Consider the following 25,314-nt stretch of genomic DNA (forward strand, 5'->3'; position numbering starts at 1 on the left):
GGAGGCAGCAAGCGCTATATATGTATATCTCAGCCCAAAGAGCTCTTGACATTCTACAAATCAGGTATGCAATGAACTATTGAGTAAATGCTGTAGAACGTCCCGATTTTTTAGTCCTATCCATCTTGTTCTAGAAAATCTAAAATTATCAGTCAACCCATGTTAATGTCTTGATGAAGTTTCTTCAGAAACTGATTCCCAAGGAACAAAAACAGTAGTGTTTGGAGGCTCCTTCAGATTTGTATGGTGCTTTACAATTCCTGAAATGACTTTATATGAATACAGTAATCCTGTGAGGGAGGCAGCATTTACTTCCATTTAACCATGAGGATGATCAGAAAACTATCTGTCAGGTCCACATGCCTTTCTTGATGCATGCCTTTCTCCTTTTTTCCATTTATATCTGCCTGTACTCTATGCATGGTAACAGTTGAAATTATGCTTCATATACAATGTGTTAGGTTTCTCCTCCTTTTATTCAGGTGTGCTTTCTACTATGCCCCACCTGCTCAATCATGAGTTTGAAAAGTTAAGGACCTTCTAAGAAAACCTTTTATAGAAGGTTGGTGATTGTGAGTGTTCAAAAGTCAATAAGTCACCAAGTGTTGTTACTGAGCCCTAGGTGGAAGAACAGCTTCTAGAGAATGCTGGATTTGGAGTAGAACACCAGTCATTTACAGGAAGCAAGCCCCTCCCAATGTAGTCTACAGTCTTCCTTCTTGACACTGTTAAGTTTTTCAAATGTTCATGCTTCTTGGTGCTTTTTCTGCTTTTAAAGATTTATTTATTTTTATTAGAAAGGCAGATTTACAGAGAGGAGAGACAAAGATCCCCATCCACTTGTGGGTTTGGCCTAAACCAGCTCCAATGAGTGTAGCCATCTAGGAAGGGAACCAGAGAAAGGAAGATCTCTTTCTGTCTCTCCTTTCTCTGTGTTGTAAGTCTCCCTTTCAAATAAATTAATAAATCTTCAAAATAAGATAAAAAGTTAAAGAACTGTGAGAAGCCCCCTCTGCTTCTTTACCTTTCCCAAATGTGGAGCGTTAGGTTTAGAGAGCCTCTTCAACCATGAAACAAAGGACTGCGTGGCAGACCATGTGGAAAAGTCACAGCGGCCAGGGTTCCAGAGGCACTTCTTGGGTCTGGACTTCTATACTCCTTACTATCAAAAGATACCCAATCACAATATGAAAGCAGGACTTTCTGTTGCTGCAGCTGAATTCATTTGCAGACACAAATACAAAATTCTCATATAAAAACCAAATGAATAGTTATGAAGAAAATCCTCACCTCAAATATTCTAAAAGCAACCTAAATAATCAGTTTGCAGTTTTGTTTTCTTTGACCTAAACGGATAAATAACACACAATTAATATAAAAAGGGAAGGCGCGTCACAGTGGTAAAACTCCCAACATCAAAAGAAGTGAGATGAGGCTGGAGGAAGAAGGGACCAAGTGTAATATCAAGAAATTATGTTCTAACATAGGTTTTATTTAATAGTTTCTATATGTCAATATCCTCTGTGAAGAAAATAAAGTCTGTTTCTTGGACAGAAGAAATTCAATTGGTTTTTAAGTCTGCACCTTCAAACTCGGGAAATGTTCCTCCAAGTAATCAGCAAGGGCCTTATCAACTTCATGAAGTATTTTGATAAAGTCTTCCACCTAGGAGTCAAATGAGAGAGTCGAATTAACATGGTAGAAAAAAATGCTGCTTAAGTAATGGCTGTTGACTATAAAAAAATGCTTTTCCTAAATATTCCAATGGAAAACAAATACTAACATATCATCTAAGGACAGTAGTGGAATTTCTTGAACAGTCCCCAGAACAAGTATCAAAGGCATGTCTCTCCTGTACTGTCTGTCCCTCTGAAACAGTTTCTCTCACTGCTTCCACCTCACAGGCCATCCTTGGAGTTCTACTACCAACTTCTTTGCTGGCAATGTTCCCTCATACCTTCCCTTCCATATTGCAATTTCCTAAAAAGTTCCTATTTTGAAGTGACCTCCAACATTAGCATATGAGAGAAACCATAAATCCTGCCGGGAAGCTTATTTTTGTTTACTACATGATACTTCAAAAAGTTTATGGAAGATGGAACTAAAACATGAATAGACTTCATCACACACACACAAAATCCATGCATACAAGGGATTATCTAAAAAATTCATGGAAGATGAGTAAATACTATGAAAACCATGCACATATCTAAAAATGTTTAACTCCATTTCTATGCACTTTTTAAAGTACTTTTGTGTACATTATCTACACCATAATACAATGGAATACAATATACAATGCACTGATTCTTCCTCTTAAAATTAGAACTGCTACTTAGGCCAGTACTGTGATATCCAGTGGTTATCTTTCATACAAACACAATAAGCAACAACAATTGTCTATACTATCCTACTTTTTGGACGATGGTTGCAGAAGGAGGAAGCACTTGCTTGAAGACATTTTTAACTACCCTGTATGATTCAGCCACCTGCTTCTTCACCCATACTCACCACAGAGCTGTACAGAGGAAGGAGGTATTGAAAGGCACAGGAACACTTCTGCTGGCTTAACTGACCCTCCTTTATGCCCTGAGCCACAGTCTCCTAAAACAAAGATTTTAAATAACACAGATTACTGTATAATTTTTTACAAATCCAATAGACATTTCAAAAGTCCCATCATCAAAGGAGGCTTGCATAACTCAAACTAGCTCCACTGTAGTCTTCGTTTTAGTGATGGACAGTATCCCCACCTACCTGCTGTACCAATGAAATCCCTGGAGCACAGCTAAGGCTTTGCTTCCCTCCAGCTCCTGACTACCCCCACTCAAGTGGTCAACTAATATTTCACCAAATCTCTATCCTACCCCTCTTCTCCATTCACACTTCCATTGCCTGGGCTCCCATCATTTTTCAGATTATTCTTGATTATCAGATGTAAAAGTCAATCAGTTGGCCATTTTGCCTCCAACCTCCACTCTCTCTAATCCTTCTCTATTGCTTTTGGTGCAATCTTTCTAAACAGATCATCTTACTTGGTGCTTAAAAATGTTTTCTGCATCTCCTCAGTTTCCTCTAGAATACATCCAAATCCTCTAAATATAGCATAGTAGAATTTTCATGAGCTTTCTGGTGTGTTCTCAACTCGTCTGCCCTCTATAATCCTGCCACTTAAAAACTAAGGAACTCTGGGCCCGGTGTGGTGGCCAAGCGGCTAAAGTCTTCGGCTTGAATGCACCGGAATCCTATACGGGTGCCAGTTTTAATCCCAACTGCTCCACTTCCCATCCAACTCCCTGCTTGTGGCCTGGGAAAGCAGTCAAGGACACTACAAAACCTTGGGATCCTGCACCCACGTGGCAGACCCAGAAAGAAGTTCCTGGCTCCTGGCTTCAGATCAACACAGCACCAGCCGTTGCAGTCAACTGGGGAGTGAATCATTGGTTGGAAGATCTTCCTCTCTATCTCTCTTCCTTTCTGTATATCTGACTTTGCAATAAAAATAAATAAATCTTTAAAAAAAAAACCAATGAAACAAAAAACTAAGGAACTCCTCTGTTCTTTCCTCTGAAAAACAAGTTTCAGTAAACAAGGGAAAATACGTGAAATGAATATGAAAAAAAAAATTATCCAAGAAGTTCAAATAATCAAAATGGATTTATAAAACAGGAAATGTAAAAAATACAGAAATATGCCCATCTCACTAACAATAAAACTACAAATAAAAATAAGGCACAATTTATCATCTGTTGAATTTTACATGATATAAAAATTATAGTACCCAATAATACAGGTCAAGGGAACTAACATGTCACTAGCAATTTGGCACCATGCCTCAGTTATCTTCACACTCACTAATGAAAAAATCAGACCCAATTATCTAATTTTTCAAAATTAATTTATTTGAAAGCTAAGGTGACAGGAAGAAAGAAAAATAGCAAGAGAGATCATCTTCCATATGCTGGTTCACTACCCAACTGCCCACAATAGCCAAGATTGGACCAGGCAAAAGCCAGGAGTCGGGGAACTCCATTTGGTGGCAGGCATCAAAGCACCTGTGCCTTCATCTACTGACTTTCCAGGCACTTTAGCAGAAAGCTGGATCAAGGCCAAGCAGCTGGAATTGGAACCAGGACTCCCTATGGGAGTTGGGCATCCCAGGCAGCCACCCAATCCACTGTGTCATCATGCCTGCTCCTCCGCCATTCACTTTCTAAAACCCTTTCTAAGGTAACCAACTTAAATTGGAAACATACAACTACAGAAAAGAAAATTGGGATCATTCACTCAAAACAAAACAAAATAAAAAAAACAATTGACCAGAATAACAGAAGCTTTTGCAAATGTTCTTGAGGCAGGCCTTTGGCACTCACATGCCCGTTTAGAGCACTGCATTCTAGCTCCTCTTCCTTTTCCGGTGCCCAGCCCCCGGCTCATGCACACTCTGGGAGGCGGCAGACGGCGGTACACGTACTTGGGTTCCTGCCCCTCCTTGGGAGACCATGCTGAGCTTATGGCTTTCACCTGGACCAGTTCTGCCCATTGTAGGCATTTAGGGAGTGAAGCAGAAGGAATACAGCTCCTTTTCTCTGCCTTTCAAATAAATAAATAACATTAATTTTTAGTTTTATTTTTAAGGCAGAGTTACAGAAAGAAAAGCAGAGAGAGTAATCCTCCATCTGATGGTTCACTCCCCAAGTGGTTGCAATGACTGCAGCTAAGCCGATGCATAGCCAGGAGCCAGATGCTTCTTCTGTGTCTCCCATGTGGGCACAACGGCCTAAGGTCCCAGCCATCCTCCACTGCCCTCTCAGCCCATTATTAGCAAGCTGAAACTGGCATCCATACGGGATGCTAGCACTGCAGGTGGAATCCTAGCCCATTATGCCATGGTTCCAGCCACAATAAATTTAAAAAAAGAAAAAAGAAAAAATTTAAAAGAAATCACCTTCTGGAAAAAATTCACTGAGTATGCATATATTCTTCATAGTTACATTCTGTCTTCTTCTCTCTGTAACTCTTTTGAATAAAACAAAATATGGAAAATCCCTATATAAATTTGTCAAACCTTGTACATTGCTGCTTTTGTCTTTTTTTAAAGATTTTTTTTAAAGGCAGAATTTAAAGAGAGAAAGAGAAACAAAGAGAGGTCTTCCATCCACCGGTTCATTTCCCAAAAGGCTGCAATAGCCTCAGCTGAGCTAATCTGAGGCCTGGAGCCAGAAGCTTCTTCCTGGTCGCCCATGTTTGTACAGGGTCCCAAGGACTTCAGCCATCCTCCACTGCTTTCCCAGACCATATGGAGAAAGCTGGATTGGAAGTACAGTAGCCAAAACATGAACTGGTGCTCATATGAGATGCTGGCACTAGCCAGAGGAGGATTAGTATGCAATGCCACCACGCTGGCCCCGTAAGTTATTGTTTTAAGGTTTTAGTTTATCAAATTTGTGCAGATTTTTTTAATATGTTTCTTTAAAATAGCAGTTATATAAGATTGAGAACACCAAGCAATCTATACTCTCTTTTGCTAAGGAAATAAAATTTTACTTTCCTACCTTTGTTAATTTCTGAAAAATATTAGAAAGAAATTCACATGAAATATCCTTTAAGATTTTCAAGTGGAAATCATCTTGTGTTAATTCAGTCTTTTTAGTTTCTTCTGTGTTAGACACGGTGGAATTCTCTGGTTTCTTTTGACAATGTTCCGTATTTTCCAAGACCCGAATCAGACTGTCAATTAGAAGAAGATCTGTGGACATACAAATCAAGAGACAAGGTATCACCCAGTTAAATTCTATTTTTCACTCACTCATTCAGATGTATTGAGCTAGTTAGTGCTAGACAGAGTGGTAAATCAGATTAAGATGGTCAAGGTTTCAACATACAGAATGCTTACATTTTGATACTTTAAAATAAGTAAAACACAGCATTTCAGACTGTGATAAGTTCCAGGAAAAAAAAAAAGGACTATAGGGTCTAGCATGCTAAGCCTCCACCTGCAGTGCTGGCATCCCATATGTGTATCAGTTTGTGGTCCTGGCTGCTCCACTTCTGATTCTAATCTCAGCTTATAGTCTGGGAAAGCAGCTGCCAATGGTCCAAGTCCTTGGGACCCTGCACCCACACAGGAAACATGGAAGAAGCCCTTGGTTACCAGCCTCTGACCAGCCCAGCTCAGCTATAGTGCCCATTTGGGGAGTAAAACAGGATGGAAGATTTCTATCTCTCCTTGTGTATAATTCTGTCAAGTAAAATAAGATTGTTGTAGAAAAATTTAGAACAGTGATAAGGGTGGGGAATATAAGAAAGCAGCCTAGCAGAGGAGACTGTCTGAAGAGATGATGCTAAATCAGGAACTCTAGGCTAAGAACCATGAGTAACAGTGTACAGGAAAATGTTTCAGGCAGAATGGAGGACGGAGACCAGCCTTCTTCCTTAGCACTGCATTGGCTTGGCGGCCCTTTGTTGTGAGCACCTAGTCACTCCTGTCGCCCCAGCCCTTCGCTGTGGTCCTGCTGGCCAGCCCTCAGTCCTGAACCCATCCTTCACCTTTAGCTCCTGTGGCATGGTAACAGGTTCTGAACATTCTTCCCCACGTCAGGGCCTCTAATGACTAATGTCCCTGGAAACTGAGGTAGTGTAACAACAAGGAATGGTGCACTTTCTCTCATCCCACTCTTCCCCCAGCAATAAAAAAGGGAAAAATTCAAACAGGTACCTCACCCACCTTGCCCCCACTGACTACCCTAATCAGAATCAGAGGCCCACATGAGTCTGGAACTGCCTCACTTTACAGTAATTATTAAAAAAAAAAAAATCCTAAAAAAAAGGCTTATTTGAAAGGCAGAATTATGGAGAAAGACAGAATAACAAAGGTTTTTCCATCCGTTGCTTGTTCCTGGCTCAGATGGCAGGAGCTTGGAACTCCAGCCAGGTCTTCCACATGCATGGCAGGAACACAGCACCTGGGCCACCCTTCACTGCTTTCCCAGGTACATTACCAGAGAATGGGACAGGAAGTAGAGCAGCCAGAACGTGCACTGGCACTTATATGGGATGCCAATATCACAGATGGCAGCATAACTGACTGTGCCACAATGCTGACCCCTGTCAAAGCACTTTTTAAAAAAATGGGAGAAAGAAACCAAGTGAAGAATATACACAGGCCTGAGTTTTAATCTGACAGACTATAATTTCATTTAGTGAATCCAAACAGTACTTACCTTGTCCTGACCTGACATCTTCGTGCTCGGCCTGTGACGCGTGGATGGAAGACAATACTGAAAACGCAGAGGCGAGCACGGTTTTCTGCTCTTGCAATATGATGGGTGGGTCATCAGACTGACAGAATTCATGGCAGACCAGGTCAAAAAGTAAATTCCAAGTGTCTTTTCTAGTATTAGGACACTGTACTTAAAAAAGACAATAAGCAAAATAGTGATTTAAAAGCAGCAAACAATTAAGCACATCACTATAAATGTGTCTCAATAAAACATCTTACCAATTGCTTGAATTCCATCATCCACTGTGGTAAGCAACTGTAAAATATGCATGTAAACATCCAGCCATTCTGGATTTTCAGAACTAAATGCAAAAAGCAAAAGCAATGAATCAGTAATTCTACCGGAAACAGTAATCACTCATTTATTCAACAAACAGTGCAACCCTGAGGGGCTTGGAGGAGTGTGTGCTGAGACCTGATAATCAAGCTGTGAATCTTGGGAGTGCAAATGTCTTCGGTCTTCAGGAAGGCCAGAAGACAAGTGCTTTAAGGCGGGGGCACGAAAGGCCCACTGGAATGGAATGTTGCCTAGCTGACAGGCTCTGCCACAGTACTCTTTAACCCTCTCACCCTATCCCGGGCTTGGATTTTCCTTGAAAAACTGTAGCTTATTACCTAGAAAAAGAATGCAAGTTGATGAGAACCAGAAGCACTTTAGGAGTACTGCCTCACATGTTTCTAACTATTGTACTGTGTAAACTATGTCTCACTAACTAGAAGACTGGGTATCCACGTAGCCAAAATATTCCCAGGATTGTCTATTCTTGAAGACTGTGTAGAGACCCGGGTAGAATGAATATAAATAAAATTTGAAATAAACTTTTTGCCTCAGACTATTTATCTTTAGTCCCCTGTGTCTTTAAAAAAAAAAATTAAGATTTCTTTTTCTTAGAAAGGCAGATTTACAAGAGAAGGAGAGCCAAATGGTCACAATGGTCAGCTGTTCAGCTGATCCAAAGCCAGGAGCTTCTTCCAGGTCTCCCATGCAGGTGCAGGGCCCCAGGGTTTTGGGCCATTCCCCACTGCTTTCCCAGGCCACAAGCAAGGAACTGAATGGGAAATTGGACAGCTAGGATACAAACCGGTGCCCATATGAATGCTAGCATTCATAGGGGAGGACTAGCTAGTTGAGCCACTGTGCTGGGCCCTCACTGTGTCTTTTTAATCTAACAGTGCTCCTGAGTCCCAAGTCCTGAGATCCACAAAACAGGTGCTGAGGATAAACCAGCAAATAGAGAAAGATCTCTGCACTCATGAGTTTATATTCTAATATGGAAGCAATAAAGAAACAAATAGCAAATATATCATATAATATTAAATCAACGCACACAAGAAAAATCAAAACTCTTCAGCCCTGTTTCACAAAATCAACAATGCAGAACCTTCACATATATGTCATCATTCTGGTTTACTTCAATAATCAGAACAAATAATTATTGAGACTTTTATAGTACAGATGTAAAATCTGCTCCAAACACTGTCAAAAATGGTACTCTTAAATAATTTCACAGAGTTAGGGACTGGCATCATGGCAGATTAGGCTTAGATGCCACCAGTAATGCTGGCTTCCCATATGTTCAAGTCCCGACTGCTCTAGTGCCAATCTAGCTCTCTGATAATGCATCTGGAAAAGCTGGGGAGATTGGCTCATGTGCTTATGGACCTAGAGGAAACTCTTGGGAGTGAATCAGCAGACGGAAGGCCCTCTTTTGATATCTCTCTGCAATTCTGCCCTTCAAATAAATAAAGCAAATCTTTAAAAGTAAAACAATTTTAAAAGGGGGTGGGTGTGGAGGAATGGCACATAGGCTCAATTGGCTAATCCTCTGCCTTGCAAGCACTGGGATCTCATCTGGGTGCCAGTTCATGTCCCAAGTGCTCCACTTCCCATCTAAGCTCCCTGTTTATGGCCTAGGAAAGCAGCAGAGGATTGCCCAAAGCCACCTCTGCTCAGCTATGGCCACTGGATGGAAGATCTTTCTCTCTGTCTCTCTTGTTTTCTTTGTAATTCTGCCTTTACAAGGAAAGTAAATCTTTAAAAGAAGAAAAAAAGAAAACTTTACAGGATAATTCTAACCCATAGCTGAGAATTAAATCTATTTAATCCTTGCTAATAGTTTGGAATCTCAGAAACTCAAAATCTTTGTTTTTGAAACAAACAAGTGAAATGACAGTGAATAATTCAAACGTAAGTTCAGAAAACATTTAAATACCTATTACTCTCAGGTGCTATGTTAGGGACTGGTAAAACAAAGTTATATAATACATTACAGCTAACTTCATAAAATTTTTTAATCTAGAGGATTACCAATTGGACAATTATAATAAAGTTATATGAATGTAACTCTAGAGGAAGTCCCAAGTGCTAGATCACATGGCAAGTAGGCTTACCTTAATACGGAAGGTCAGGGTAGAAACCTGAAGATGCCAAAAAAGGTTTCAGGTGGAAGACACATAATACGCAAAGGCTTAGAGGCAAGAAAACCTGGTTCAGTTAAAGAAATCAGGGTGGCCAACACTGCAGCAGAGCACATTAAGGAGCCACCTAGTGTGTGGCTGTTCCATTTTCAAATTCATCTCCCTACTAATGAGCCCAGGAAAGCAGAGGAGGTGGACCAAGTGCTTAGGCCCCTGCACCCAGGTCAGGGATCCTCTTTTCTGCCTGGCACAGCCCTAGAATTTGTAGCCATTTGGGGAGTGAGCCACTGGATGGAAGATCTTTTTCCATAACCGTGCCTCTCAAATAAATAAATCTTAAAAAAAGAAAAAAGGAAAGAAAAAGAAAAAAGAAATTTTACAGAGTTGGAACATGAAGTATAAGGAATAATGACAGAAAGGCACTGTGTAGGGCCTTATAAGCCAAGCGCTTCTAAAAATCCAGTCTTCAGGGCCTGGCATGGTAGCCTACTGGTTGGGGTCCTCGCCTTGCATGCACCAGGATCCCATAAGGCCACCAGTTCTAATCCTGGTAGCCCCACTTCCTATCCAGCTCCCTTCTTGTGGCCTGGGAAAGCAGTCAAGGATGGCTCAAAGTCTTGGGACCCTGCTGTTGCATGGGAGACCTGGAAGAAGCTCCTGGATCCTGGCTTTGGATTGCTTCAGCTCCAGTCATTGCAGCCACCTGGGTAGTGAATCCGTAGGCGGAAGATCTTCCTCTGTGTCTCTCCTCCTTTTTGTATATCTGGCTTTCAGGAAAAAAAAAATCCAAACTTCAAAGGGCCACCTCTACCTACCAGCATGAGCTGGAACTAAGGGCAGGCCAGGCCAGGCTGCAACACCCATCAGCTAATGCTGTGGTGAGGCAGGCCATGCCAGACTGGGCCACAGCACCCACTAGCGCATGTGAGACCTGTGTGGGAAGGCAGTGCAAATCTGACAGGGAGAGCTGTGGGGGGCTCTCCTGCTGGACCACTGTTCCCAGTGGTGAGCATGAGTACTGAAACAAGAAGCAGACCAGGTTGGGCAGGGCTGTAACACCTTTTGGCTTGCATGTGTGCTGGGTTGGAGGAAAGCCAGGCTAGCCTAACTGAATCCACTGGGACAGGCATGAGCCAGAATAAATGCAGACTGGTTGGGCTTTGCCACAATATCAGCTGGCAAAAGCTGGGATTTGGGCAAGTCCTGTCAGGTTAGACTGCAGAACCACCTGGGAAGTCCAAGATCCAGGGCTGCAAAACTGTGGGTTCCTCTCTGATGGATTGCAGCTCCTACTGGTGAGCATAAGAACCAGGGGCATGGGGAGGTCCTGGCCAAATAGGTAGTGGCATCTGCTGGCACTGAGTATGAGCTAGATAATGGAGTCAGTTGGGTTGAGCTAGGTTTCAATACCCATTGATGTATATGAGAGCTGAATGGGATGTGGTACAGACTCGACCAGTGTGCTGTACATACCGGCAAGCATAGAGAGTGGGGTCTAGTAGTGTTTATTGGGGGTCACCCCAACGAGGCTGCAGTTCCTGCTGATGTACATGAGGTCAGAGTGTATGGTGGGCAGTATTGGTCTGGGCCACAACTATCTATTGATTTACATAAGAAATGGAGTTGGGGGCCCAGTGCGATGGCACAGTGGTTAAGGTTCTCGCCTTGCATGCCCAGGATCCCATATGGGTGCCGGTTCTAATCCCGGCAGCCCCGCTTCCCATCCAGCTCCCTGCTTGTGGCCCGGGAAAGCAGTCGAGGTCGGCCCAGGGCTTTGGGACCCTGCACCCACGTGGGAGACCCAGAAGAGGTTCCTGGCTTCGAATCAGCATAGCATCGGCTGTTGCGCTCACTTGGGGAGTGAAACATCGGACGGAAGATCTTCCTGTCTCTCCTCTCTGTATATCTGCCTTTCCAATAAAAACAAAATAAATCTTTAAAAAAAAAAAAAAGATTGAAAAAAAAAAAAGAGAGAGAGAGATGGAGTTGGAGACAGAACTGACTCGGCAATTGCAACTACCCCAGTGCACTAGGAAGCTGATGTGGGTGATGAACTGGGTTGGACCAAGTACTGACAAACATATAGGAGTCAGGTGTGGGATCACCTCAGATGGGGTTTCTGTGGAGATCCCCTCATTGAACCACTGGACTCAGACTACAACCACTTGGAGAATCGCAGGATCTGTTCTCCTACCGTGGAGTGCATATGTCAGAACTGGACCTCCTTAGTGGCTAAGAGGGAACAGTGTACAGCATACCCAGATGCACATGGAGGATATGGCAGTCCATTGGGGCCAGCAGAGGACATCTTGTACCATAGCAGAGAGCTCACCTGCTCTAGCCAAGAATTGACAGCAAATATCTGGGTGAATGGAAACTCTGAAATGGATGGTGTCAGCAGATGGACCCTGGAAGGATTTCCTCATCCTTGGATCATGCTTGGCGAGACCGATGGCATTTCAGAACTATCAAAACCATTCAAGTGGAACCCTTGGAGCAGGCCCCACATCACAAACCCTGGGTTGGCATCGGGTGGCCGTTCCCCATCCCAGGTACTGGAGCAGTGAGGAACCTGGGTGCAGCTTCTCCCCTAACTTCTCCTCTTCCCCCAGATACAAGAGGAAGAGGGAGAAGATTTGGAAACAATGGTCTCACACTCCCCTAGTCTCTGATCCTTCCCACCTTAGTCAATTATGTCAATATCATCAAAAATACAAAATAAAATTTGAAAGAGTGGGGGAGCCTGCCACCATGGTGTAATAGGCTAAGCCGCAGCCTATGGTGCAAGTATCTCATACTGGTGCCAATTTGTATCCCAATTGCTCCACTTCTGATGCACCTCCCTACTTACAGCCTGGGAAAGCAGCAGCGGGAGGCCCAAATGCTTGGATCCTCTGTACTCACAAAGGAGACCTGGATGAAGCTCCTGACTCCTGGCCAACTGGCTCGGCTTTCACTTTGGAAAGTGAACCAGTGGATGGAAGATCTGCCTTTCCTCTGTGTAACTCTTTCAAATTAAAGTAAAATCACTTGAAAAATTCAGACCTTATCCTAAGGAAGGCAATGAAAAGATTGAGGGTACATTTCACAAAAATAGCTGTAAAGGGAAAGTATAGAAGCAAGTAGTTCAAATAAGAAAATAGGGCATTTATGCACTGTTTGCCTGAGTGGCAAAAAGTCAAGAAAGAACAAGGCATGAAGATTGACTGGCCATGAGAAGAGTGTGAGGGAGAGAAGAGTGAACAATGGCTTCTCCAATTCTGCTCCTCTTTCCAAAGGGGATAATAATTACCATCTACTGATTGAGAATACTAAGAAGCCTTGGTGGAAAGATGAGGTAGGTAACCCTCACTTGATAAAGGACATAAATTCAGTAGGTTTAATGTATCTTATACTAAGAAGGCACTACTGGTCACTAAGCAAATTCATTGGAAAACTGATTTGCTGGTGATTAACAAACTATTTCAGTGACCTATAAACCTATTAATCTCTCTTGGCAAGACAGAAACATCCCAAAATCATTCATTCAAGCCTGGCATATATATACAAGGAGTAAGAAAACAAATGAAATCTAAGATCAATTGACAAAGTTGCTAAATATTCAAAGTAATCCTTCTTTGGACCTGTGTTGTGGTACAACAAGTTGCCACCTGTAATGCCAGCAGAGTATATATGCATGGGTTTGAGTCCCAGCTGCTCTGCTTCTGACCCAGCTCCCTGCTATTGCATCTGAGAAAGCTATGGGAGATGGCACAGGTACTTGGGCACCTGCACCCATCTAGAAGACCTGGAAGCTTCTGGTTCCTGATTTTAGACCGGCCCAATTACTGTGGCCACTAGGGGAATCAACTTGAAGATGGGAGATTCTCTCATTCCCTCTCTCTCTAATTCAGCTGTTCAAAATAAGAAATTGTAAGAAGAAAAAATCTTTTTTGAATTTAAATTTTATAAAATTGCTGATGATGCTAAAACAGTAACAACAATTAATGCTGAACAATTACCTGGAGTTAAATGATATCAGAACAGGTACTCTGTAACCATTATGATAACTGCCAAGAGTAAATACTTGTAACCACAAATCTTAGTAGTAAACCAAACCAAACAAATGCTAGCTGTGTACTTTATCCTGCAGAAAGGCAATGAAGAATTTTTATATTTAAGGACATTTACAGCAACTGAATTTTCCCAAAATGCTGTGTACAAAAGAGTTCACGTACCACACTTGCTTGGCAGCTTCAAGCACACAGGGCACAATCCTATACACAGGCTGCTCTTCAGAATTTTCTTGGACTTGGTCTGAAGGTTGGACAGGTGCATTTTTAATCCATTCCAACATCAATTTCTCATCCAAATCAAAGAGTTTGTCCACAACCTCTCCCACCTTCACCAGCAAGTCAACTGCAGAAAACAGACATAGAACTTAGAAACACATTGTTTAAACCAATATACCTAAGCAAAATTTCTAAAGCTATATGCAAGTAAAGCCAAATTTTGTCAAACCAGCACTTACTCCATGGTGGTTTGCTTAGTTCTTATGTTTAAATTTGACTATATTCCCACATTTTAAAGTGAGGGATTAATCAGTATCCTGGGATTTGAAAAATAAATTTTATAAGCTAAACCAAAATAATTTCTGCCCAAGCCAAAATATGGGCCCCAGCTTGTGTCCCAATAGCTCTACTTCTAATCCAGCTCCCTGCCAATGGCCTGGGAAAGGAAGCAGAAGATGACTCCAGTGCTTGGTCTCAGGGTACCCACACAGAAGACCCACATGAAGTTCTTGCCTTCTGGCTTTGGCCCAGGTCCTTGCGGCCACTTGGGGAGTGAACCAGCATATGGACAATCTCTCCCTGTCTTTGTTTTCTGTCTACCTAACTCTGACTTTCAAATAAATAAATTAATCTTTTTTTTTAAAAAAAAAAAAAAAAAAAAAGCTTTCTCTGGGCTCGGTGCCATGGCCTAGCAGCTAAAGTCCTCACCTTGAATGCGTCAGGATCCCATATGGGCACCAGTTCTAACCCTGGCAGCCCCATTTCCCTTCCAGATTCCTGCTCCCTGTGGCCTGGGAAAGCAGTTGAGGACGGCCCAAAGCCTTGGGATCCTGCACCCACGTGGGAAACTCGGAAGAGTTCCTGGCTTCCGGCTTTGGATAGGCGCTGCACTGGCCATTGTGGTCACTTGGGGAGTGATTCATCGGAGAGATCTTTCTTTCTGTCTCTCCTCCTCTCTGTATATCTGACTTTGGAATAAAAATAAAAATTAAAAAATCTTAATAGGATAGGAGGTGCAGCATACAGAAACACAGAGATCTTCCACCCAAAATATCTGTGACAACCAGTGCGAGGCTATGAGGCTATGACAAAGCCAGGAACCTAGGACTCCATCCACCTGGGTAGCAGAGACTCAAGTACTTGAACCATCACATGCTGACTCCAAGGGATTACAAATTAGTAGGAAGCCGGATCTGAACAGAGAACTTGAACTCAAGCTCTCTGATATGGGATGTGGCGGCACAAGTGGCATCTTAACTGCCATTCCACACACCTGCTTTCTTTTTCTCAAAGTGACTTCTGGAAAGTTGGTTTCCAGATATAGTCTAAAACAATTTTTTCTAGATTACATGTACTCACCATTTGTTGAACTTGACATGATGAAGCAAATGCTATCATAAATAGCTGGATGTTCCCGGATCCTTTCAACCCAGACACTGGCCACTTCTGTCTGGGAAAGGCAAGTAAGCAACAACCTACATGACAAATGTGAGCTTAATATTGACCTTTCTAAACACCAGTAAGGACATTAGAGAATGCAGAGTCACCTGGGTCCCCCAATGGGTTTCTATCAATTAGAGAATTCATAAAAACAGAAGAGCATACCTGCTTGTTTCCAGCAAAGTAGGAGGGTCTGAATCATACAAACAGTTCAGTAACACCTGCCTACAAAAACAGCAGAATGAAACCACATGCCTCACCTTCCTGATTTCATACATCAGAGTTTCATTTAAATATTTTTAGTGTGAAATAGTACATTTATGTAGAAAAGTTATGATACAAATCTATAGTTAATGAACACTTAGAAGGCTTTCATGCTGCTAAAAGAGCAGTGCTGAATCTGCACAGCCTTAACGTATCCCTTCCAAATTACAACTCTTTCTCACCTAGAAATGATCACCATCCCAACCTTTGCAGCAATCATTTCCTTGCTTTGTTCTACAGTTTGTTTCAGATTTTTGCTCTTGAACTTTATATGAAATAAATCACATTGTATATTCTTCTCCTTAAAATGCCTTCAGTCATTATTTATCCACCTTTTTGTCTGCTCACCCATAATGTACTACTGACGGGGTCCTGTGTGATGTTTAGCCACATGTGCATGTAGTCTTATGAGTCTTACATAAGCTGCATCCCTCTATCCCTGTAGCTGCTCTTCCTCTATTCACTGCCACACAGCAGCCCCTGGATGATTGTAACATTTTTCTTCAGCCTACTGCTGATGGACATTTGCATGGATTCCAGTTTGGAGCTGTCTCAAGATTCAGTCTACATGGCCTAGTCTGTTGGCAAGTCCTACCTCTGCTCTAAATCAGGGCTCTGGGGTGACATTATTCAGCAACACTAGCTGCTCAAGACTAGTTAGTTCTCAGACCTAAGAATCTCTGTGTCTCAGCTGTGTCTGCCTCCAGGCTTTATGCCAATGGATCTTCCTCTATCAGGTTTATCACCAATGACACTCTGGTCCCTCTGCCACTGATGAAGAAAACGGGCTGAGCTGCAGAATCATGTGCGTAACAGAGTCAGGAAGCCTGCAGCTGCCACCAACACACAACCATGTCCCTGAATAGTGCTGGTCAAGACAAAGAAACAACATCTCACATTTTCCCATTTTTCCTGTGTATTGGGATGTTCTTAGATATAAAATATTAAATCTATTAAAAAATAATTATCATATAGCAAGACTTACCCAAGATTTTGATCACTGCTGATGGACACACATATCTCCTGGAAACAGGCCATATTACCCAAAATTCCCACACAAATTTCCTGCCAAATCAAATTTCACAGGTCACAATGGTTCTGAGGAAAGAGTCAAATATATAAAAATAACAACCTGAACAAAACATCTCACTGAACAAAGTTTAGGGGTGGGGAAGGAAGGCAGGTTATAGAAATATATTACCTAAATGCTAACCCTGACAGCCTAACAGTACTGAGAAAGAATGAAAAGACACAAGCAAAACAAAACAAAAGCAAAGTCAGGCTTTAGATCGACTCGGCTCTGGCCATTGTGACCACTTGGAGTCATTCAACAGACAGTTCTCCTCCTCCTCTCTGAGTATCTGCCTTTCCAATAAAAATAAATAAATCTTAAAAAAAAAAATCATGTGTGAATTTCAATTTATTTTGCATCAAGATAAGTATCTTTTAATTCCCATTTTCCCACATACTTTCTGAAGCCCCCTCATAGTGCAATAATCACAGCATAAACATTTACAGACTGATGTGTTGATAATACCAAGTAAAACAAAGTTAGAAAAAGAAAACACTATTTCAGCAATATCTGTTGTTATCACTCCAAAGAGAAAGAAATGCACATACTTACTCTTAACCGAGGACACTTGGACTTGGCCAGTACTCCCATGAATATGTCAGGAGCTTTAAATTCTTGGAGAAATAAAGCCACATCCTAAAATAAAAAATGGTCATTAACTTAGACAGTCAACATTTTTCTTCAAACTCTTTTAAAAAATATAATTCCAAGGTCTGGTGTGGTGACACAGTAGCCTGGGCTTCTGCCTGCGATGTCAGCATCCCATACGGGTGTTGTTTCATGTCCTGGCTGCTCTACTTGCTCTGCTTGCTTTTTTTTTTTTTTAATTATCTGACTTTATTTTACAGGCCAATACAATACAATATCTTCTGGCAATAAATTAATAATGTATACAGTTACAAACCGGCTTGGGCATTTTTCAAGAAAATGTAATAAACACAGTGTACAATTTTAAGTGCCTTACTAAGCCTAGGGACCAACACGATAGCCTAGCCACTAAAGCCTAACCCTGTATGTGCCAGGATCCCATGTGGGTGCCAATTCATGTCCAGGATGCTTCACTTCTCTTCCAGTTCCCTGCTTGTAGCCTGGGAAGGCAGTAGAGGATGGCCCAAAGACTTGGGACCCTGTACCCACGTGGGAGACCAGGAAGAAGTTCCTGGTTCCTAGCTTCAGATCAGGTCAGCTCTGGCTGTTGTAGCCACTTAGGGAGTGAACCAGAAGATGGAAGATCTTTCTCTCTGTATATCTGCCTTTCCAATAAAAATACATAAATCTTAAAAAAATAATAAAAACTTCAGCCTAATGGCTATGCATAGCCACACTGTTGCCAAGTAAAAACTAGCCACTCCAATGAGCATGTGCAGCACATTTACCAACCAGCAGAACACTTCAATCCTAGCACATTGTTTTTCTAACTGCAGGAGTAACTTCCAAAACAACCTGCCATTTTAAAAACTGTCATTTACACAGCAAAGTTGGATATCAAGGGAATTTTCAAATTTTCATCTAGGCGATTCTAATTTCTTGTTACTCTCAGAACTGCAGCAAAGACAGGCTGACAGCCCATCTTTAGATAATTCTTTGCTTCCAGCAACATTTCCCTGACGAGGCGCATGTCTGGTTTGCCTGCATGTCATACAGGCCAACTATTTATGCCCTGGTGAGCCTGCTTACTCACCAGGCTCTGTTGTAATGCTTTACCTTTTAGGAGTGATGACATGACACTGTGATACACTGAAATGACTGCCACCAGCCATGAAGGCATGACATTAGCCCCCATCTGGAATGCAATTTCATTAGCCTTAACTAAAAAAACAAATAAATAGAATCCCAGATGTAAGGATATCTACTTTGATCTGACAAAAACTACTTAAGCATTTCATTACTAACTTGGCGTGTTCTACATCTTTCACTGGAGTCACCAATTTCCCATCCTTTAGTTGTTTTTAACTTGTCCTGCTTTCAAGAACAGGTAAAACTAAGTAAACTCAAAGTATTTCACTGTGGATTTTTCTCTTGGTTCTGGAGTAATCAGGAACAAATTCTGTGTAAGAGTGCAACAGAAAAATATGTAGTAACCATGACACTGAGGAGACAGGCTGGACATGTGAACCAGCATGGCAAGAAAAATGAATTTTCTCCAGTTTAAATAGAAAAGGAGAGGTGATACTAAATTTCAAAGGAAGGGCTAATATTGATCCTTAACAGCCATATCAAAAATGCAATCCCCTTGTTTATTAGCGAATGCTAGTAAGATAGTTAATGCTGCTATCAGATTCTCAATTAAGGCTTAAGATACAAAAATGATTAAATGGAAGGAGAAAAAGTACTGATTAGAAATTATCTTCCTTGAAATCCAGATGAATAATAAGGAGTACTTCCAATTCACAGTTCTAAGCATGAAACCCAGGCAAGTCATATTATAGCCTTGCCTCTTTATTTGAAGATGAATTCAGCAGCTATGGAAAAAATCTACAGACTAATAAATAGGAAACCGCAAAATGCTTGTCTGTCCCGATCAAGAAGCCAGAAATTGCATTTGTATCTCCATCTTGGCTTTCCAAATGTTGAGGCCTTGTCCTCTTGAAGGCTTCATTAGCATGTAACTAATTCTTGGATGCTTGATGGGGCTGGGACTGTTGTTTCACACAGAAACTGATCGTTAGTGACAGAGAAGTTATCCCCACATGGGCAGGGGTAGAAATACGTCCCTGAGCCCTCATCGTATTGGAAAACCTCGATGTCTGCTTTGTTGTGAACACAGCCATGGTCACGACTAACGCACATCCTGTCCGATACTTCAGGTTGTCTAACTTCTACAGCATCCACCTGGATGGTGAATCCCATCCTCACCACCCACTGGGGCGGGAAACGCTTACAGCTGCTCCACTTGTGATTCAGCTCCCTGCTTATAGCTGGCTCAAGTCCCTGGGCACCTGTATCCATGTGGGAGACACAGAAGAATTTCCTGGCTTCAGATTGTCTTGACTCTGGCCATTGTAGCCATCTGGGGAGTGAACAAATGAACGGAGCACTTCTATCTTTCTGTCTCTTTCTCCCTGTAATTCTTTCAATAAAAATAAAATACATTCTAAATAAACAAGTAAATAAATTTTAAAATACACCTTTAAAAAATGTTAACTCCATACGCTTAAATTCACATACCTCCCTTAAGAGACAAAGGGAAAAAAAACAATTAAGGTTAGGAATTATGTCAACAGACAAAAGTGAGTCCTGTGGTTTCTAAGACAATGAGAAGTTTCCATAAAAAACTTAAACTACTGTATTCCAGGTTTGTCCTTGTCCTGCTCTCTCTTGAATGTGTTTACCTGAGTGGATTTTACACTCATCTGGAAACTTATTAATGCCTTCAAACACATCTGCTGCCAGGTATCACACTGGAAGCTGAAGATTAGGGGAAGAGCAAAACTCTTCATCATGTCCGCCAAGAACTTAACATGAACTGCTTTTGAATCATGTCCAAATCAGAACTTATTTTAAAAATTTCTATCATTAAGATCTTTTAAAATATTTACTTATTTAAAAAAAAAAAAAGATTGGGCCCAGCATGGCCTAGCAGCATAAGTCCTCACCTTGAACACACCTTGATCCCATATGGGTGCCGGTTGTAATCCAGGCAGCTCCACTTCCCATCCAGCTCCCTGCTTGTGGCCTGGGAAAGCAGTCGAGGACGACCCAAAGCTTTGGGACCCTGTACCCCTGTGGAATACCCGGAAGAGGTTCCTGGATCCTGGTTTCGGATCGACAGCATCGGCCGTTGCACTAACTTGGGGAGTGAATCATTGGACGGAAGATCTTCCTCTCTGTTTCTCCTCCTCTCTGTGTATCTGACTTTCCAATAAGTAAAATAAAATCTTAAAAAAAAAAAGATTAACTTATTTTTATTTGAAGGGCAGATTTACACAGAGGGGGTCTCTCATCCACTAGTTAATTTCCCAAATGCCTACAATGGCCAGAGATCAGCAGGTCCAAAGCTAGCAGGTGGAAATTTCTTCAGAGTCTTCCACAAGTGTCCCAATGACTTGTACCATTGTCCATTGCTTTCCCAGGTCACAAGCAGAGCGTTGGACTGGAAGTAAAGGATCCAGGACAGGTGCCCACATAGGATGCCAGCACTACCGGGTAGTGCTACTGCTCCAGGTGCCCGCAGCACAAAAACACTCCAGTCACAGTGTAATGATGACAGCTTCATATCTTATTCCATGAGCATTTGCTCAATCTGCAGTATCCAAACTGGCACACTGCACAGGTGAGTGAATCTAAAGTAGACTGTGACCCCCAAATGGGCCAAACCTTGCCTAGGAATGCCAGACACAATAACTAAGTCAGTTAGCTAAAAGGATGTTCTGTAAAACACACAGACCCCTCCAAAACAAAAAGAGTGGATACAGCTTGTTCATAGGTCAAAAAACTCAATGTATTATTCAGTTGCTAATTCTTCTCCCAAATAATTTAGAGTCAAATCTTTCCAGTTAAAGGCCTAACAAGATTTTGGCAGAAAGCAACAGATTCTGAAATTAATATGAAAATAGAAAGGACTCAAGACAACCAAAACAACTTAAAAAAATTTTTGGAGAATTAACACTACTTGATTTCATTATTTATTATGAAAGTACATTAATCAAGAGCCGGCGTCATGGCTCAAGTGGCTAATCCTCCACATTCAAGTGCTAGAATCCCACATGGGCACTGGTTCATGTCCTGGCTGCCCTACTTCCCATCCAGCTCCTGGCTTACGGCCTGGGAAAGCAATAGAGGACGGCCGAAAGCCTTGGGACCTTGCACCTGTGTGGGAGACCAGGAAGAAGCTCTCACAAAAAATATACTCAACATTATCAATAATTAGGGAAATCTATGTTATAACCACAAATTATCACTATAGTTATTAAAAGGGTTAACATTAAAAAGACTGACCCTACTCAGTGTTGGGTGAGAAGAGAAGAAAGTGAAACTGGAATTGTCCCTCACACTTACCATATGATCCAGCTACGCCACTCTACATATTTTAGAGAAAAAAAGGCATATGTCTATACAGACTAGTACAAAGAAGCTCACAACATTATCTATAATACGCTATACACAATTCAAATATCCCAGAAGCCTGCAAGCTGTATCAGAGTGCTGATTTCAGTCCTGGCCCTGCAAAGTAACACACCTGGGATTCCAACGAAGGATGGCCCATTTACCTGGGGTCTTGGCTTCCACCTAGTCCAGCTCTAGCCACTGGGGCCATCTGGCCAGTGAACCAGCACGTGGACGATCTTTTTCTCTTTCTCTCTTTCATAAAAATAAAATCTTTAAAAATACAAAAAAGTTTAGCCCTTCGCTCTTCGTCTGTAATCAGGGTACACAGGCTGTATGCTATAAGGCTGCGGTCCCAGGAGTATAAAAGCTAGACTTGCATCTTTGAGGAAAGTGTATCTTAAACGCTCATTGGATGAGTGAAGTTTACAGCTCTCATGAATGCTGAATTCGAGCAAGTTCTGAGACCTCAGACCTGTTATCTGAAGGCAGGTTAGGAGCCAGATCACCGATATGCCCTGAATCTACTTAAGGGAAGGGACAAGAAAGAAACACAGGAATACAATGACAACAACATTCAGACATTTGCACTGTAATCGAGCACTTGAAAGCATTTCATTCATTTTATGCCATTTGGTCTTCACCATAATCCTGTGACAGAGATTTATTTTATAGGCAAGAAAATGGAGGTGAAACGATACAAAACAACTAATGTAGTCTCTTTTATATCCTGGACCTTTGCAACTCACTAAATCCCCATAGCATCTCTCCTCTCCTGTCCTTCACACTACCATCCACGTTCTTTCTTTCTCTGTAATCCATAGATTCAATTGTATTTTTAAAAGTCAATGTTATTTATCATCATCTTCTACCACTAAACAACTTTCCCGAGATAAAAGTGACAGAAAAAGTCATGCATTTAATTTGGGCAACTTTGGTGGATGTATATACACTTGAAGCTCTCACCACAATCAAGAGCCAGAGCATATCCATAACCACCAAAAGCTGTGGTTTTGGTCTCTTTTTTTTAACTATTTGTTTATTTATTATTTAAAAACAGCCCAAACAGAGAGATTGATCATTTACTGGATAACTATTTTTTTTAAAAGATTTATCTTTATTGGAAAGGCAGATATATATAGAGAAGGAGAGACAGAGAGAAAGATCTTCCATCTACCAATTCACTCCCCAAGCAGCCTCAATGGCCGGAGCTGAACCAGTTCAAAGCCAGAAGCCAGAAACTTCTTCTGGGTCTCCCACGTAGATACAAGGTCCCAAAGCTTTGGTCTATCCTTCACTGCTTTCCCAGGCCATAAGCAGGAGCTGGATGGGAAGTGGGACAGTCAGGACACGAACCGACACCCATCTGGGGCCCTGGTTTCAAGGCAAGATTTAGTCACTAGGCTACTGTGCTGGGCATGTGTTGTTTTTGTTTTTTAATGTAAGATTTATTAGAAAAGAGTGAGACCTTCCTTCCTAGGGATCATTGGCCAAAGGGCCACAGTGGTCAGGCTGAAGCCAGGAGCCTCAACACTGCCCAGAGCTCCACCCGGTTTCTCTTGTGGCTGGCAAGAGCCCGAGCACTTGGGCTGCCTGCTTCTCCAGGAGCACCATCAGGGAGTTGGACTGCTAATGGAGCAGCGAGACTCTAATCAGTGCTCCGGTAAGGAACCAGGCAGCACATAACCTCCAGAACTAAACCTTTAAAAGACAAAATCTACTCCCTCCCCACCCGAGTCAGTTCAGAGCTTCCCTCCCAACCTACCTCATCCATGGACATATCCCACACTCGGCAGATGTCATTCTCCACTTCCTCATCAAGCTCCACCTGCGGGTCCTCATCATCGGAGCCAGACCTGCTGCTTTCTGGGCTGACAATCTTCAGAAACAAAGAAAAGGGACCAACAGCTGTCAGTGGGGCTCCCAAGTAACAGTACTGCATCATCATTCAGAAGCCACAAAAATACAATCCTCAAGACAAAAAAAAATCTGACTTGGGCAAATCATTCAGCGTTCATGGAACATGCACTGTTGCTCAGCAACGCGGGTGGGAATACAAGGATGAATAAAACATAATCCCCGAGCAAGCAGGTTAGGACCTAGTGGGGGAAATAAACGGACAGAAAATGACCTGGGAGAAAAGCTGTGGTGGCAAAAGACGATGGGTCAACCATCTATTCCTGGGACGAGCTGGCGAACATTTCTGCCAGCTAAATCTTGCAGAAAGAACCGCCTGTTGTGTAACCAACAGAAAACATCACTTTGGAGTTAAGACAGAGCCTAGCTGTCTGGAGGGCAAGCAGTGTGGTGGTGATGGGAGGCGGAAGTTAGACATAGAGCACTGTGCGGTCCCTGGCCTCTCTTAACTTCATCATACATGCCCCCACACACTGCAAGTCTGATCGCCTTGGAGAAGCTGAAAAGAGTCTCCAAGTCTGCCCAAAGTCACCCGGCTAATAGGTGAGGAAGCTGTGCCTTGGTGACCAGCCACCATTTGTCCTAGATCAACGCAAATCCATAAAATACTGGCATAAGTTAGGACGTGGGCTTCAGAAACGAGGGCACCCAGGAGCATCCCTCAGCACCCAGGAGGCCGCAGGCGGGGTGCGCTCGGGGGGCGCCCCGGGCGCCACAGGGGACGAGTGGGCGAGGGATGTGTCCACACCTGGATGAGCCCGCTGAGGACGCCGAAGAGCCAGTGCTTGCTGTAGACTGTGCTCCCTATGCAGTCTCCGCCAGCCACCCCATCCTCCTCGCCATCCTGGCTCGGTGGCGGCGGCGACGGATTGCGGTCCATGACACTCACTCGGGATTCGCGCCGGAAGCCACGAAGCAGGCGAGACGTCTCCCCGCGCCAGAGCGTCCGGAGCGCACGGCGCGGCTCCCGCCACAGCGCCTCCTGCCGCTTGAAGTCCGAATGACTTCAGCTCCTCCCTACCCTACCAGGAACACTCAACTCAGGCTTATTGCTTTACCTATCATCCTCACACTGTTTCTCCGGGAACGCCTACCCTGACTGGATGAGGAGAGACAGAGAACAGGCCAACGTCTCTGGCACAGATGTAAGTCTTAAAACTACGGGACATATTTCAAATGCTTTCGGTCCTGGAGCCGGTATTGCAATTGTGGAAGACTTCATTGGGTGCTCATTCTTCTCTCAGATGAGGAATCCTAGGAAAAGTAAAGACACCAGACAATAAGAATGTGAGGCTTGGGAGGGTCTGCTGTTTGACCTTATGATTACCCCGTACTGGACTAATTGGGCTCCATTCTTAGTTTCCGACTCGAGCTGCCTCCTAATGCAGCCTCTGGAAGGCAGAGGGGATGGCCCACGTTAACTGGGTTCCTGCCATCCATGTGGGAGACCTGGAGTGAGTCCATGGCCCTCAGCTTCAACCTTCAACGCCAGTGAGCGCACATTAACTGCATGTGGGAAACACACCGTAGAATAAGTGATCTCTCTATTTAAATATATATGTATATATATGCATACATATATATAACATGCATTTCAACACAGT

The 25,314-nt window shown here is 42.6% G+C and overlaps 1 protein-coding gene across 2 annotated transcripts; it reads right to left on the bottom strand.

Moving 5' to 3' along the window:
- Nucleotides 1-1,473: 1,473 nt before the first annotated feature.
- On the bottom strand, nucleotides 1,474-24,607 carry SAAL1 (serum amyloid A like 1). 2 transcript variants are annotated; one of them, XM_040988465.1, is made up of 13 exons: nucleotides 24,459-24,607; nucleotides 23,559-23,672; nucleotides 17,300-17,383; nucleotides 16,661-16,740; nucleotides 15,577-15,636; nucleotides 15,331-15,446; nucleotides 13,918-14,098; nucleotides 7,502-7,584; nucleotides 7,235-7,412; nucleotides 6,724-6,737; nucleotides 5,556-5,749; nucleotides 2,512-2,604; nucleotides 1,474-1,665 (listed from the first exon to the last, which is right to left on the bottom strand). In XM_040988465.1, the coding sequence occupies exons 1-13, from the start codon at nucleotides 24,588-24,590 to the stop codon at nucleotides 1,573-1,575; spliced, it is 1,422 nt and encodes a 473-aa protein (XP_040844399.1). In that variant the 5' UTR covers nucleotides 24,591-24,607; the 3' UTR covers nucleotides 1,474-1,572. The 2 variants fall into 2 exon arrangements, with proteins under 2 accessions (XP_040844399.1, XP_040844398.1); XM_040988464.1 differs by lacking the exon at nucleotides 6,724-6,737 and having other exon boundaries at nucleotides 7,224-7,412.
- Nucleotides 24,608-25,314: the final 707 nt, after the last annotated feature.

Source organism: Ochotona curzoniae, unplaced genomic scaffold, assembly GCF_017591425.1.
Source record: "Ochotona curzoniae isolate NIBS_2020 unplaced genomic scaffold, NIBS_Ocur_1.0 contig_4877, whole genome shotgun sequence".
NCBI classification, from domain to species: domain Eukaryota; kingdom Metazoa; phylum Chordata; class Mammalia; order Lagomorpha; family Ochotonidae; genus Ochotona; species Ochotona curzoniae.

Bases quoted from the DNA above. Each gene is read 5' to 3' on its own strand.
- SAAL1 (XM_040988465.1), bottom strand. From the start codon at position 24,590: ATGGACCGCAATCCGTCGCCGCCGCCACCGAGCCAGGATGGCGAGGAG. The intron at 14,099-15,330 runs GTGAGTACATGT...TGTTTTCTGCAG, and splicing joins CATGTCAAGTTCAACAAATG to TTGACTTGCTGGTGAAGGTG. The intron at 2,605-5,555 runs GTAGGAAAGTAA...TCTTTGTTTTAG, and splicing joins TTTTTCAGAAATTAACAAAG to GAGACTGTGGCTCAGGGCAT.